The sequence below is a fragment of the Tauraco erythrolophus genome, chromosome 30, assembly GCF_009769465.1.
Source record: "Tauraco erythrolophus isolate bTauEry1 chromosome 30, bTauEry1.pri, whole genome shotgun sequence".
In the NCBI taxonomy this organism is placed as follows: Eukaryota; Metazoa; Chordata; class Aves; order Musophagiformes; family Musophagidae; genus Tauraco; species Tauraco erythrolophus.
The window spans coordinates 40191-52193 of record NC_141494.1 but is presented as its reverse complement, the minus strand read 5'-3'; the positions used below and the strand labels follow the sequence as shown (position 1 = coordinate 52193).

Sequence of the window (12003 nt, the reverse complement as noted above, 5' to 3'; positions counted from 1 at the left end):
GGCGGGTGTTGGGGTGGGGGGGGATCCCCGGGACCCCCGGCCGGCGGGTGCGGGTGCCACGAGCGTCGGAGGCGTGTGGGTGCCAGCGCTCGGGGTGCGCGTCCTCCGCCCCGGCGCCGCCCCACGCCCCGCGCTGGCTCCTGCCCAGCCTGGGCTTGTCCCGTCACCTCCCCGGGGACCTCCAGGAGAGCCGGGAACAGACCCCCCCCCACCCCTGCCCCGGGCACCCCGACCGTGGGTGCCCATCACCCCGGCGTCAGGCGCCGCGGGCAAAGAGCAGCCTGTTGAACATGGGCAGGATGGGGTGGGGGCAGGATGGGGGGGGGGGGACACACAGACACCCACCACCCACGGGGGAGACACCTGATGGGCTCAGCCCCCCCCCGGCACTCGCTGTGCGCCACGGCCGCAGCACCCTCCTCCCGCTTGCATCCCCACCCCGAGGGTCCGGATCTGGCCCTGCCCCCCCCCCCCCCACCTTTCCCCCCCCCCAGCCACCCCCACCTGCACAGTTTGGGTCCAAAATGGTCTTTTTAATTATTTTCCTTTTTTTTTTTTTGTCCTTTTTTTTTCCTTTTTTTTTTTTACAGCTGAACCGAGGGGAACCGACCGACCGATTAAAACCGCTTGTCCCGGCCCCCCCCCTCCTCATCCCCCCCCCCCCCCCCCAGCCCCCCAAAACCAGGGCCCGGGACGAGCTTTGGTACAGACGGGCTCACCCCCCCACCTGCCCGGGGATGTCACCGCTGTCCCGGGGGCGGGGGGGGGGACACAGAGAAAGGGGGGGGGCACATCCTGCCCAGCGCCGGGACGGACCGGGACCCCCCCCCCCCGCCCAAGACAACAAAATAAATAAATAAATCCGAGCAGCACGGGGGGGGACACACGGACACGGGTCCCAAATTGCTGTTTGTGTCCCATTCCCCCCCCCCAAATTTTTAGGAGGGGAGGGGGTGATCACCCCTCCGTGTCCCCCCCCGCCCCATCAGGCTCCCCCAAACCCACCCCCGGGTGCCCCAACATCCCCCATGGCTGGATCGGGTCCCCGGTATCTCTTTTTTTGGGGGGGGGTTGTGGGGTGCTGGGGGGGCCGGAGCGGGTCCCTAAGTGTCCGAGGAGCCCCCGTCGCCCTCCCGCAGCTCCTGGCTGCTCTCCACCTCCTCGGGAATATCCTGCATCCTCAGGAAATCTGGGGGGAAACATCGGATTAAACCCCCCTGCCGTGGGAAAAGCGGGTGCCCGGTGGGTCTGCACCCCCCACCCCATCCTGGGACCCACCTCGGGGGCTGGCGGGGGGGGAGCGGTGGCTCCCCAAATCCTCATCCTCCAGGAGAACATCCAGGTCGGCATCGGCAGGATCGGGCCCGCCCCGGTAATCCAGCGCCTCGCGGGGGCAGGGGGCGAAGGCGGGGTGGTGGTAGGAGAGGCTGGCGGGGGGGGGGCTGTGGCTCAGCTGCTGAGAGGGAGGTGGTGGGGGGGGGATGTGTCAGGTTGGAGCCCCCCCCAGCCCCCCCAAAACCGCGGGGGCTGAGGCCGGGCACACTCGTGACATCTTCCCGCTCCCGCCACCGCCGTCCCGCACCCCAAACCCGGCCGGGCACACTCATGCCATACGTGACCCCCTATGCCATATGTGACCCCCCCATGCCATACGTGACCCCCCATGCCATACGTGACCCCCCCATGCCATACGTGACCCCCCCATGCCATAGATGACCCCCATGCCATACGTGACCCCCCATGCCATACGTGACCCCCCCATGCCATAGATGACCCCCATGCCATACGTGACCCCCCATGCCATAGGTGACCCCCCATGCCATACGTGACCCCCCATGCCATACATGACCCCCCCATGCCATACGTGACCCCCCATGCCATACGTGACCCCCCCCATGCCATACGTGACCCCCCATGCCATACATGACCCCCCCATGCCATAGGTGACCCCCCATGCCATACGTGACCCCCCATGCCATACATGACCCCCCACCCCTACCCCGGGTACCTGCGGGGGGGTGAAGCTGAGGTAGAGCGCATCTCCGGCCGGCAGACTCCTCCGCCGCGGATCGCCGCCCCGGCGCCCCCGCGCGCCGCCCTCCAGCCGCGCGGCGCCCAGTTGCCTCCGCGCCTCGTCCAGCTCCCGCTCCAGCCGGCCCAGCTCCCGCTCGCTGTCCCGCAGCCGCGTCTCCAGGGTCGCCACCTCCTGTGCCCGCTCCTGGCACTGCTGCCGGCAGCGCCCCAGTTCCTCCTGCAGCAGCGCGTGCTGCCGCTGCAGCAGTGCCAGCTCCGTCGGGCCGGGCGACGTGATACCGGGCGGCGTGATACCGGGCGGCGTGATACCGGGTGGCGTGCCAGGCTTCTCGCCCGCCTTTGCCGCCGCCGCCTCGGCCAGGGCCGCGTGGGAACCGCGGCGCGACGGCTTCTCCGCGCCCTCCTGCGCCTGCAGCTCCAGCAGCGTGTCCTGCTGGCTCACCACCGCCTGCGGGCAGGGGGCATGGGCAGGGGGCATGGGTAGGGGGGTACGGGCAGGGGTGTTGGCAGGGGGGCATGGACAGGGATGTCTATATGGGCAGGGGGGTATGGGCAGGGGGGCATGGGCAGGGAGGTGTGGGAAGGGGGCTGTATATGGGCAGGGGGGTATTGGGCAGGTGGGGGTTAGGCAGGGGGGCATGGACAGGGCAGTGGGCAATGGGCAGGGTGGTGTTATGGGCAGGGGAGCATGGGCATGGGGTTATGGGCAGGGGGTGGTTGGGCAGGCGGGGCATGGAAAGGGAGGTGTGGGCAGTGGGCTGTATATGGGCAGGTGGGTATGGGCAGGTGGGGTGTGGGCAGGGGGCATGGACAGGGCAGTGGGCATGGGCAGGGGGGTGTGTATATGGGCAGGGGAGCATGGGCAGGGGGTTATGGCAGGGTGGTGTGGGCAGGGGGGCATGGGCAGGGGTTGTATGGGGCAGGGGTGCACAGGGGAAGCATGGGCAGGGGGGGCATGGGTGGGGGGATATGGGCAGGGCGGGCAGGGCGGTGGGCAGGTGTTGTATATGGGCACAGGGGCTGCGGGCAGGGGGATGCAGGTAGGTGGGGGTTACAGGCAGGGGGGTGCGGGCAGGGGGTGCCCCCCGGTCCCACCCACCTGGAGGCCGTGCAGGAGGCTGTAGAGGTTCACCAGCCGCTGGTTGATCTCCTGGGGGAAAGAGGCCGGCAGGGTGAGCCCCCGGCGCAGCGGGAGGGGGAAACTGAGGCACGCTTGTGCCCCGGGGCGGGAGCAGGGCCTCCCCCCCATCCCACCCCCCCTCACCTCCTGGGGTGCCCTCTGCGGGAGCTGGTTGCCGTTCCCATCCTACGGAGAGAGAACAGTGACGCCGCGGTGGCCCTGGCACAGGGTCGGGGGTGCCCCCGCCGGCGTGCCCCCCACCACCGCGCTCACCCGCTGCGCCGCGTCCGCGTCCGTCCTGCAAAGCTCCACGGAGCCGTTGAAGCTGCCGGCGTCGCCGTCTGCGGGGAGAGGCCGGGGGTGAGCCCCACCGCGGTGCCAGGGGACCCCCAAGCCGGGCACGGCCACCCCCCACGGCGGCTCCATGCACCCCCCGAGCCCCCGCTCACTGCTGGCGCTGGGGCTGGCACAGCTCTCGGCCTCCGCGATGTTATTCTGGTCCCGGTCGCGTCCGGTGCCCGTCAGGATCTCCTTCAGGCACTCCACTGCGGAGAAGCGCGGGATGAGCCCCACGCTGCGGCGAGGGGGGGGAACCCCCCAGCCCAGCCGCCGTGCCTCAGTTTCCCCATGTGGAGCATGACCACCTTGGAACCGCCTCGGAGCTTCCGTACCTTCCCGGATGGCGTCGTGCATCAGCTTTTCCCCTCGGGAGCCCTCGGCCGAGTCGGAGCGGAAGAGGGTGCGGGGGGCCAGGGGGGGCGCGGGCTCCTCGGAGCCGCTGGTCAGGGCCACCATGTCGGCAAAGAGCCCGACCTTCTCCTCCAGCAGCGCCGTGATCTTCCGGTCGTGCTGCTGGATCCGGTCTGCGGGGAGGGGGGGGGATGAGGGGGGGGGGTCTGGGAGAGGGTGGGGACACCCCGACAGGGTTGGGGACCCCCGCGGCGGCAGCGCCCACCTTTCAGCTTCCGTAAGGACGCTTCGACCTCCGTCTCGATCAGGGGGAAATCCTGGCGGTTGGGGCAGCTGGAATTGGGAGGCGGGGGGGGGGCACAATCAGAGCCGGGACCCCCCCAAACCCCACCTCACCGCGTCCTCCCCCTTCCCACCCACTGCATCCTGCCAAGGCTCAGCGGACCCACCCCAGAGCTGCGCCCCCCTTCCCCCTCCCCATCACCCACCGCCGCGGTCGTGGGGACCCCCCACCCCCAAAATAAATCCTGGGACCCCCCCCCCCGGGCGCTGAGGCTCACAGGCTGACGCTCTGCTGGATGAGCCTCATCCAGCTGTTGCGGTCGTCGCGGGAGGCGGCGTGGACCTCGTACATCTCCGGCGGCGCGGCGCTGAGCAGGAACATGCCCTTCTCCTGGTTGGCGATGTCGCGCACGATGAGGTTTTGCAGCGAGATGACGGCCGGTTTGTCCTGCGCGACACCGACGTGGCATCACGATGCCATCCCGGCCATCCCGGTGCCGGCACGGCCGCCCCGGTAGCGGTGGCTCACCAGCATGGGGAAGGTGTATTTCTGGTCCTTCTCTTGCAGGAAGATGAGGACGTCCGTCATCAGCAGCACCAGGACGTCTGCGGAGGGAGCGCGGTGATGCGGGATGCCGGGGTGGGCACGAGGCCGCGGTGCGTCCCACCCACCCACCCACCCCGCAGAGCTCCAGGGCCCCCGTTGTCCCAGGGATGCTCCAAAATCCGTCCCTGGGGGGTGAGGGGCCTCCTGGCACCCCTGCGCCCTGGCATCTCCATGCCCCAGTGTTCCCATCCCATGGCACCCACATCCCCGAGTATCCCCATGCCCTGGTACCCCCACCTTGCAGCACTCTGGTCTCCCAGCACCCCCATGCCCTGGCACCCCAGTCCCTGGGCATCCCCATGTCCCAGTATCCCTATCCTATAGCACCCTGGTCCGCCATGCCCTGGTAATCCCAAACCCTGGCACCCTGGTCCCCCAGCATCCCCAATCCCTTGGTACCCCCATCCCACAGTGCCCTGGTCCCTGGGCACCCCCATGCCCTAGTGTCCCCATCCCACAGCACCCAGGTCCCCTGGTGTCCTCATCCCCTGGTACTCCCATCCCACAGCACCCTAGTCCCCCAGTAGCCCATCCCCTGGCACCCTGGTCCCCCAGCATCCCCGTCCCCTTGTACCCCGATCCCTGGGCACCCCCATCCCCTGGTACTCCCATCCCACAGCACCCTAGTCCCCCAGTAGCCCATCCCCTGGCACCCTGGTCCCCCAGCATCCCCATCCCCTTGTACCCCGGTCCCTGGGCACCCCCATGCCCTGGCACCTCCATCCTCCATCGCCCCGGTGCCCCTCCCAGCCTCCCAGTGCCCACCTTTGAAGCGCCCAGCCGCCGTCTTCCAGAGCATGCAGCCGCTGTGCACCAGCTTGCGCCGCAGCAGCTCGTCTTTGCCGAAAACGCCGGCGCAGCTCTCCCAGCACAGTGGCACCTTGGCACGGCCGTCCATGCGCCGGTAGACGTCCCAGAGCCGCGCGTTCATCTCGCAGGCGTGCACCTCCTCGTCGATGGACGAGATCAGCTCCTTCACCAGCTTCAGCGCCCGCGACAGGTCCGCCGAGTCCCCCTCGTTGTCTGGGCAGGGGGACGCACGGTCAGGGCTGGAAACATCCCCCCTCCCCGAAGGTGGGCACAGCGCCCCCCGTGCCACCCCCGGCCCCGATACCTTTGGAGTTCTTCAGGATGCGCTCGATGAGCACCGGGTACTTGGTGATGCGCTGCGTCACCAGCAGGATGCACTCGGGCACGCCGTGACGTCGGAGCAGCGGGGACCGCATCATCCTCTGGGCGGCCGGAGGGAGGGAAGCACCGGGCACCCCCGTCAGCAGCGCCCACCCCCTCCCCGAGCTCCCAGCCGCGTTAAGAGGCATTAGGGAGACACACGCAGTTGGGGAAACTGAGGCACGGAGTTGGCTAAAGGATCTTCCACGAAGCCCGGAGCCCGCGGGGACACCGCGACACCCATCCTGATGGTGGGGGGGGTCTCTGCGGAACCAGGGGGGGTCCCTGTGGAACCAGGGGGGGGCCGGGCACTCACCCGGATGAACTGCTGGAAGCGTTTGTCGCGGGCGAGCAGCTCCTTGTACTCCTTCACGGCTTTGGCGTGTTTGCTGCAGAACTCCGAGTAGGTTTTCCTCAGCTGCTCCGCGCTGGCACCCGAAAACTTGGGGGGCAGAGGAGACGGGGGGGGACATCAGCAAGCCCATACCCGCCTCCCACCACCAGCACCTGCTGGCAGCCCTGCGAGGTGCCCACCTGGCTGACGAGGATGTCGCCCAGGCGGTCGATGACGAAGTTCTTGTTGCTGTCGTGGGCGAGGGACTCCCGGCGCCGCTCCAGCAGCTGCGCCAGGAAACGCTCGTGGATCTGGCTCAGCTCGTCCAGGCACGGGAAGATCCTCTGCACGGTGGCCGGGTCCAGCTGCAGGTCGTCCAGCATGGCCTTGCGGAACATCTCGCCCATGATCTTCAGCGTGCGGACGTGGTGCATCTCCGTCTGGATCAGCTCTGCCATGGGGCGGGGATGGGTGAGGGGGGGGGGGATACGGTCCATGCCGCGCCACGGGGGATGGCACCGCGCCCTGTCCCCACTGCCCCCAGCTCCAGGTCCCCATCCCTGTGTCCCTAACCCATCCCTGCGTCCGCTGTGCCCATCCCCGTCCCCATGTCCCCCATCTCTGCATCCCTATCTCCGTGTCTCTGACCCATCCCAGTGTCCCCATCTCTTCCTGCCTGTCCCCTCTACCCTGTCCCCATCTCTGCATGCCCATCCCCGTGTCCCCTACCCTGTCCCTGTGTCCCCCATCTCTCCATCCCCACCCGTCCATCTCTGATGTGTCCCTGTGTCCCCCACCCTGGCCTTGTGTCCCCCAGACCAGCACCCCTGACCCATCTCTGTATCCCCTGTCCCTTCTACCCTGTCCCCATGTCCCCCATCCCTGCCTCTCCATCCCAGCATCTCCGACACATCCCTGTGTCCCCTGCTCTGTCCCCACGTCCCCCATCTCTCCATCCCCACCCCTACAGCTCTGACCCTTCCCTGTGTCCCCCACTCTGGCCCTGTGTCCCCCAAACCAGCATCTCTGACATGTCCCTGTGTCCCCTACCCTGTCCCCATGTCCCCATCTCTACATCTCTGACCCATCCTTGTGTTCCTGACCCTATCCCTGGGTCCTCCATCTCTTCATCCCCATCCCAGCATCCCTGACCCATCCCTGCATCCCTATCCCAGCATCCCTGACCCATCCCTGTGTCCCCTACCCTGTCCCCATGTCCCCATCTCTGCATCTCTGACCCATTGTTGTGTCCTGACCCTGTCCCTGTGTCTCCCATCTCCTCATCCCCATCCCAGCATCCCTGACTCGTCCCAGTGTTCCCTACCCTGTTCCCACGTCCCCATCCCAGCATCCCTGACCCATCCCTGTGTCCTCTGTCCCCACGTCCCCCATCCCAGCATCCCCATCCCAGCATCCCTGACCCATCCCTGTGTCCCCTACCCTGTTCCCACGTCCCCATCCCAGCATCCCCGACCCATCCCAGTGTCCCTACTCCGTACCCCGTGCCCCCGTCCCGCCGCGGCCGCTCACCGTAGATGACGTCCTGCCGCTTCATGACATCCATCTTGTGCAGCTGCAGGAAGCTGTTGTCCACGGCCAGGCTCCACGAATCCGCCTCGAAGTCCTTCCCGTCCGTCTCGAAGTCGCCCATCAGTTGGCTGAGGATGACGTCGGGCCCTGTGCGGGAGGGGGGCACAAAGGGGGGGATGGCACCGGCCCCGCGCCCCGTTTTTCGCCCCCCACCCACCCCGGCGGGTGCCCACCTTCGTCGATGAGCGACTCCACGGAGAGCGTGCGGTTGCGGGCGTTGAGCGAGTCCGTGGACTGGGACAGGATCCGCCGTATCCCCAGGGGAGACTCATCGTTGAACGTCCTGGGAGGGGGGGGACACGACGGTGACGCTCTGGGCACCCCCCGGCCCCCAGCCCCCCCCCCCAGTTTCCCCCCCCGCCGCTCACCCCGCGATGTTGGTGGTGGAGACGCTCTTGGAGAGGGAGAGGGAGGGTCGGCCGCGGCGCGGCCCCAGCAGCGTCTGGCGGAAGCTCTCCGAGGGGTACACGGCGGAGTTGGGGCGCTCCCGGATGGCAGCTGGGGGGGGGCACACAGGGACCCCCAGGGGGGTCAGCACCAACACCCCCCAGGCTGCACACGGCATTCCCGGCGCCGGCGGGGGACCCCCTGATCCGGCGTCCCCCACGCAGGGACGTGTCACCGGGGTGTCCCCGCGCCGGGACGGGGATGTGGTCACCGACACCGCGGTGATAGGCTGGGGGGGGGGGGGGAAGGGCTGTCCTCCCCCACCCCGGCACATGGCACCCCACTCACTTTTATTGCGCAGCGACACCGACTGCAGCGCCGAACTGTTCTTCAGCAGCGCCGCTTTCTGTTGCTGGGGGAGGGAGCGGAGGCGTCGCGGCGGGTGTCACCGTCCCCGTGTCCCCCCCGTCGTGACAAAACCCCCCCCCTCCCAAAAAAAAACCCACAACCTGGGGTGGCTGAGACCGGCCAGCTCGTGCCAGTCATGCCAGCCGGGCGGGCGCTCACCTTCTGCTTCACCTTGGTGCAGTTGGGCAGCGTGTCCTTGCAGCGGTTGTGGATGGTGACGTTGCAGGCTGGGGGGGGGACACACACACCAGGGACAGGTGACGGCGCGGCCACCGCCGGTGCCACCGCAGAGCCTGGCGGCGGGGACCCTCCCGCCACCCCCACCCCGCAGGAGCCGCCATCGCCGGAGCGACGGGAGCAGATGCGCAGGGGGGAATCCGGGCGGCCGCGGGTGATGCCGGGCACTGCCGGAGCCGCAGCTGCCGCGGAGCAGCTGAGCCACCGCGGTGCTGCCGAAACCCCCCCAGCACCCCGGAGCGCACGACGCCCCACACCAGCCCGGTGCCACAGGTACACCAGCTCCATCCGGCACCGTGGCATTGCCCGCACCGGGGGAGCCAGAAGGAGCCGGCGCTGCCGGCTGCCTCACCAGGATGTGCCAGGGAGGCGTTTGCCAGGACGGAATCACCTCCGCAAATCCACGGAGCCGAACCAGGAGCGACCGACCACCCGCAACGGGGATGGCCGTGCCCGGGGATGGCCATGCCCGGCCGGCAAAGCCGCCGCCGCCGTTTGGCTACTCACTGGGGCAGATAAGAGCCTCCTTGGCCGTGATGCTCTTGTTGCAGGCGAAGCACATGGTCATGCCGGAGACGGTGATGGTGGTGAAGAGGTGGCCGTTGGTGTAGCGCGCGTCCTTCTCCTTCCCCTCCTTCATCTTCTCCTTCTCCTTGTTCTGCCCGGAGAGATGCACCGGGCGCCTGACGGGGCTGCGGCACACCGGGCGCCCGGCACCGGCACCGGCGCCGCCCGGCGTGGCCCCCGCTTGCTTTGGCGCACCGCTCATGGTCGCGGGCAAACGAGGCTGACGTGGGGTCCCCCGGCCCCCCACGGTGCCCGGGGGGTCCTGCCACCCCGGGGGGGTGAGGACAGGGAGCCGAGCGGCCGGGGAGAAGCCACCGCGGCGGCTCCGCTCGCCTGTGCTTCCCAGCATCCCATAACCATGACAACCGGGCGGCTGCGGGAGAAATCCCCCCCCCACACCGCCACCCCCGGCACCGCAGCCGCCAGCCCCAATGGGGACGGGATGCGGGGGCCGCAGCGGGGGGCGGGTGACGTCGCTCCCCGGCACCCCAGGGGGCCGGGGGCGCCAGGGGCACCGCGGCTGCCAGCCCTGCGCCTCCTGCCACCTTTTGGGCTCCGCAGGGGCTGTTTTTACCCTTTTTCCCCCAAAGCGGGGGCTCGGCGGCCAGTTGCCCCCCATGGGGACGGGGAGCGGGTGCGGTGTGGGGACGCCGGCGCTCGCCGCAGTTTGCCGCTCCCGGAGAAGGGGAGCGGAGCCGGCGTTATCCCGAGCACCTCGAGAGCGGCCGCTCCTGCCTCGGCCCCCCCTGGCACCCCGACGGGCACAGAGCCGCCTTTGTGTGCCCCCCCCCCTGCCGCAGCACCCGCCCGCGCCTGGCACCGGGCACCCGCCAAACAGACCCTCTCGGCACCAGCCCCCCCTCGCCCCCCCCCAAAAACGACGGCTGCTTCGGGTCCCCGATCCCCCTTCCCGCGGCTCGGCGATGCCGGGGACCCCCCCCCATTTCCGTCCCCCACCCCAGGGGGGTCCCCTGGGCCATGAACCCCGCTCCGTGTCGGGAGGGGGGACACGCCGGGGTCGGGGGGAGCCCGGGGAGGGTCGGGGCTCACCCACTCCCCGCAGTGGGGTCTCGCCCCCTCCCCATCCGCCGGGAACGGGGCGCAGGAGCAGCAGCACATCCCGGCCCCCCCCGAGCCCCCCTCCCGGCGCCTCCGGCCACATCTGCCGGCTGCGGCCGCGATTGTTCCCGGCCCTTTCGTGCTGCTTTTTTTTTTGGCTGCTTTTTTCCCTGGGTTGTTTGGGGTTTTTTTACTTTTTCTTGGTCTTTTTCCCCCCCTTTTTTTTCTTTTCTGTTTTTATTTCTTTTTTTTACTTCTTTCCTCTTTTTTTTTTTTTTTTCTTTTTTTCCTGGTGCCTTTTCTTTTCCTTTTTCCTTTTTTTTTCTTTTAATTTTTTTCCCTCTCCTTTCTTTTTACTGTGCTTTCCTTTTTTCGGTCTTTTTTTCCTGCTTTCCTTTTTTTTCTTGTTTTGGCGTTTTTTTCCCCTTTTTTCCTCTTTTTTTTCCTTTCGTTTCCTCCACTTTCTTTCCTTTTCTCCCCTTTTTTGTCCTTTTTCTCCCCTTTTTTGTCCTTTTTCTCCCCTTCCCCTTCCTCCACTTTTCTTTTTTCCCCTTTTCTACCCCCCCCTTTGCTCTCCCCCCCCTTTGCTCTGCCTTTGCCCCCCACCCCCCCCCGGAGGGACCCCCGCGGCCGCAGGAAACCGATCGGCCGCCAGACAAAGGCGGGAGCCGGTTCCTCTTCCTGCCGCCGCGGCCCCCCCACCCTCAGCCACCCCCCTCCGCACCCGCCACCGGCTCCCCCCCACCCAAACCCCCGAACGCACCTGGGTCCCCCCCACCCACACCCCCACCCCGCAGAACGCCTGGGTCTACCCTATCCGGACCCCCCCCAACCCGCCGGGGTGCCCCCCACCCAGATCACCCTATCTGGGTCCCCCCCACCCGGACCCCCACCCTGCCTGGGTCCCCCCCACCCACCCACAAAGGCGACACCAGGGCGGGGGGGACGGGCACAACCGGTGCCACAAAACCCCACGAGGCTTTGGCATCGCCCCTGGGGGTCCTGGAAGCATTTTGGGGGGGGGGGGTGGCACAGGCAGCCCCTCGCCCAGGTACAGAAGGGTGAGAACGGGGAGGTTGGGGGCTCAGAGCCACGAGGGGCTCCGGCTGCCCATGGGGGAGGGACCCTAAATCCAGCCTTGGCGGGGGGGGGGGGACGGAAAACCCGCCCTGTGCCAGGCTGGGGGGGCACAGAGGGTCCCTGGTGCCGGTGGGACATCGTGGACGTGGCAGCCTGGCATGGGACGGGGCCACCGCTGGCACGGTAATGGGTGACTAGGGGGGTACACGGTGACCCCCCCCCACCCAGCGTGGACACCTGGGTCCAACAGCAGTTCTAGGGGTGTCGGGCTGCACCCCCTGGCCGGGGGGGGCACAGGACACGAGCAACCGCGTGGCTGTAAATACCCTGGGGGGGGGGGCACACCGGCGGCCGCACCACCGCCTCCGTCCCCAGACCTCCCCCAAACACGAGGTGGCTCCGTGTCCCCCACTGCCCTCCAAAACCCAGTACTGTACA

At 68.4% G+C, this 12003-nt stretch overlaps 1 protein-coding gene across 2 annotated transcripts; it reads right to left on the bottom strand.

Moving 5' to 3' along the window:
• Positions 1 to 1103: 1103 nt before the first annotated feature.
• On the bottom strand, positions 1104 to 9775 carry ARHGEF2 (Rho/Rac guanine nucleotide exchange factor 2). Of its 2 annotated transcripts, XM_086628413.1 has the most exons (22): positions 9367 to 9535; positions 8782 to 8849; positions 8563 to 8626; positions 8196 to 8325; positions 8001 to 8110; positions 7768 to 7914; positions 6438 to 6688; positions 6220 to 6345; positions 5848 to 5965; positions 5499 to 5756; positions 4656 to 4732; positions 4405 to 4574; positions 4110 to 4177; positions 3826 to 4017; positions 3604 to 3699; positions 3428 to 3495; positions 3299 to 3340; positions 3134 to 3184; positions 2403 to 2482; positions 2009 to 2333; positions 1279 to 1453; positions 1104 to 1189 (listed from the first exon to the last, which is right to left on the bottom strand). In XM_086628413.1, exons 1-22 carry the CDS (start codon positions 9497 to 9499, stop codon positions 1104 to 1106), a joined length of 2835 nt encoding a protein of 944 aa, XP_086484539.1. In that variant the 5' UTR covers positions 9500 to 9535. The 2 variants fall into 2 exon arrangements, with proteins under 2 accessions (XP_086484539.1, XP_086484538.1); XM_086628412.1 differs by having other exon boundaries at positions 1279 to 1456; positions 2009 to 2482; positions 9367 to 9775.
• Positions 9776 to 12003: the final 2228 nt, after the last annotated feature.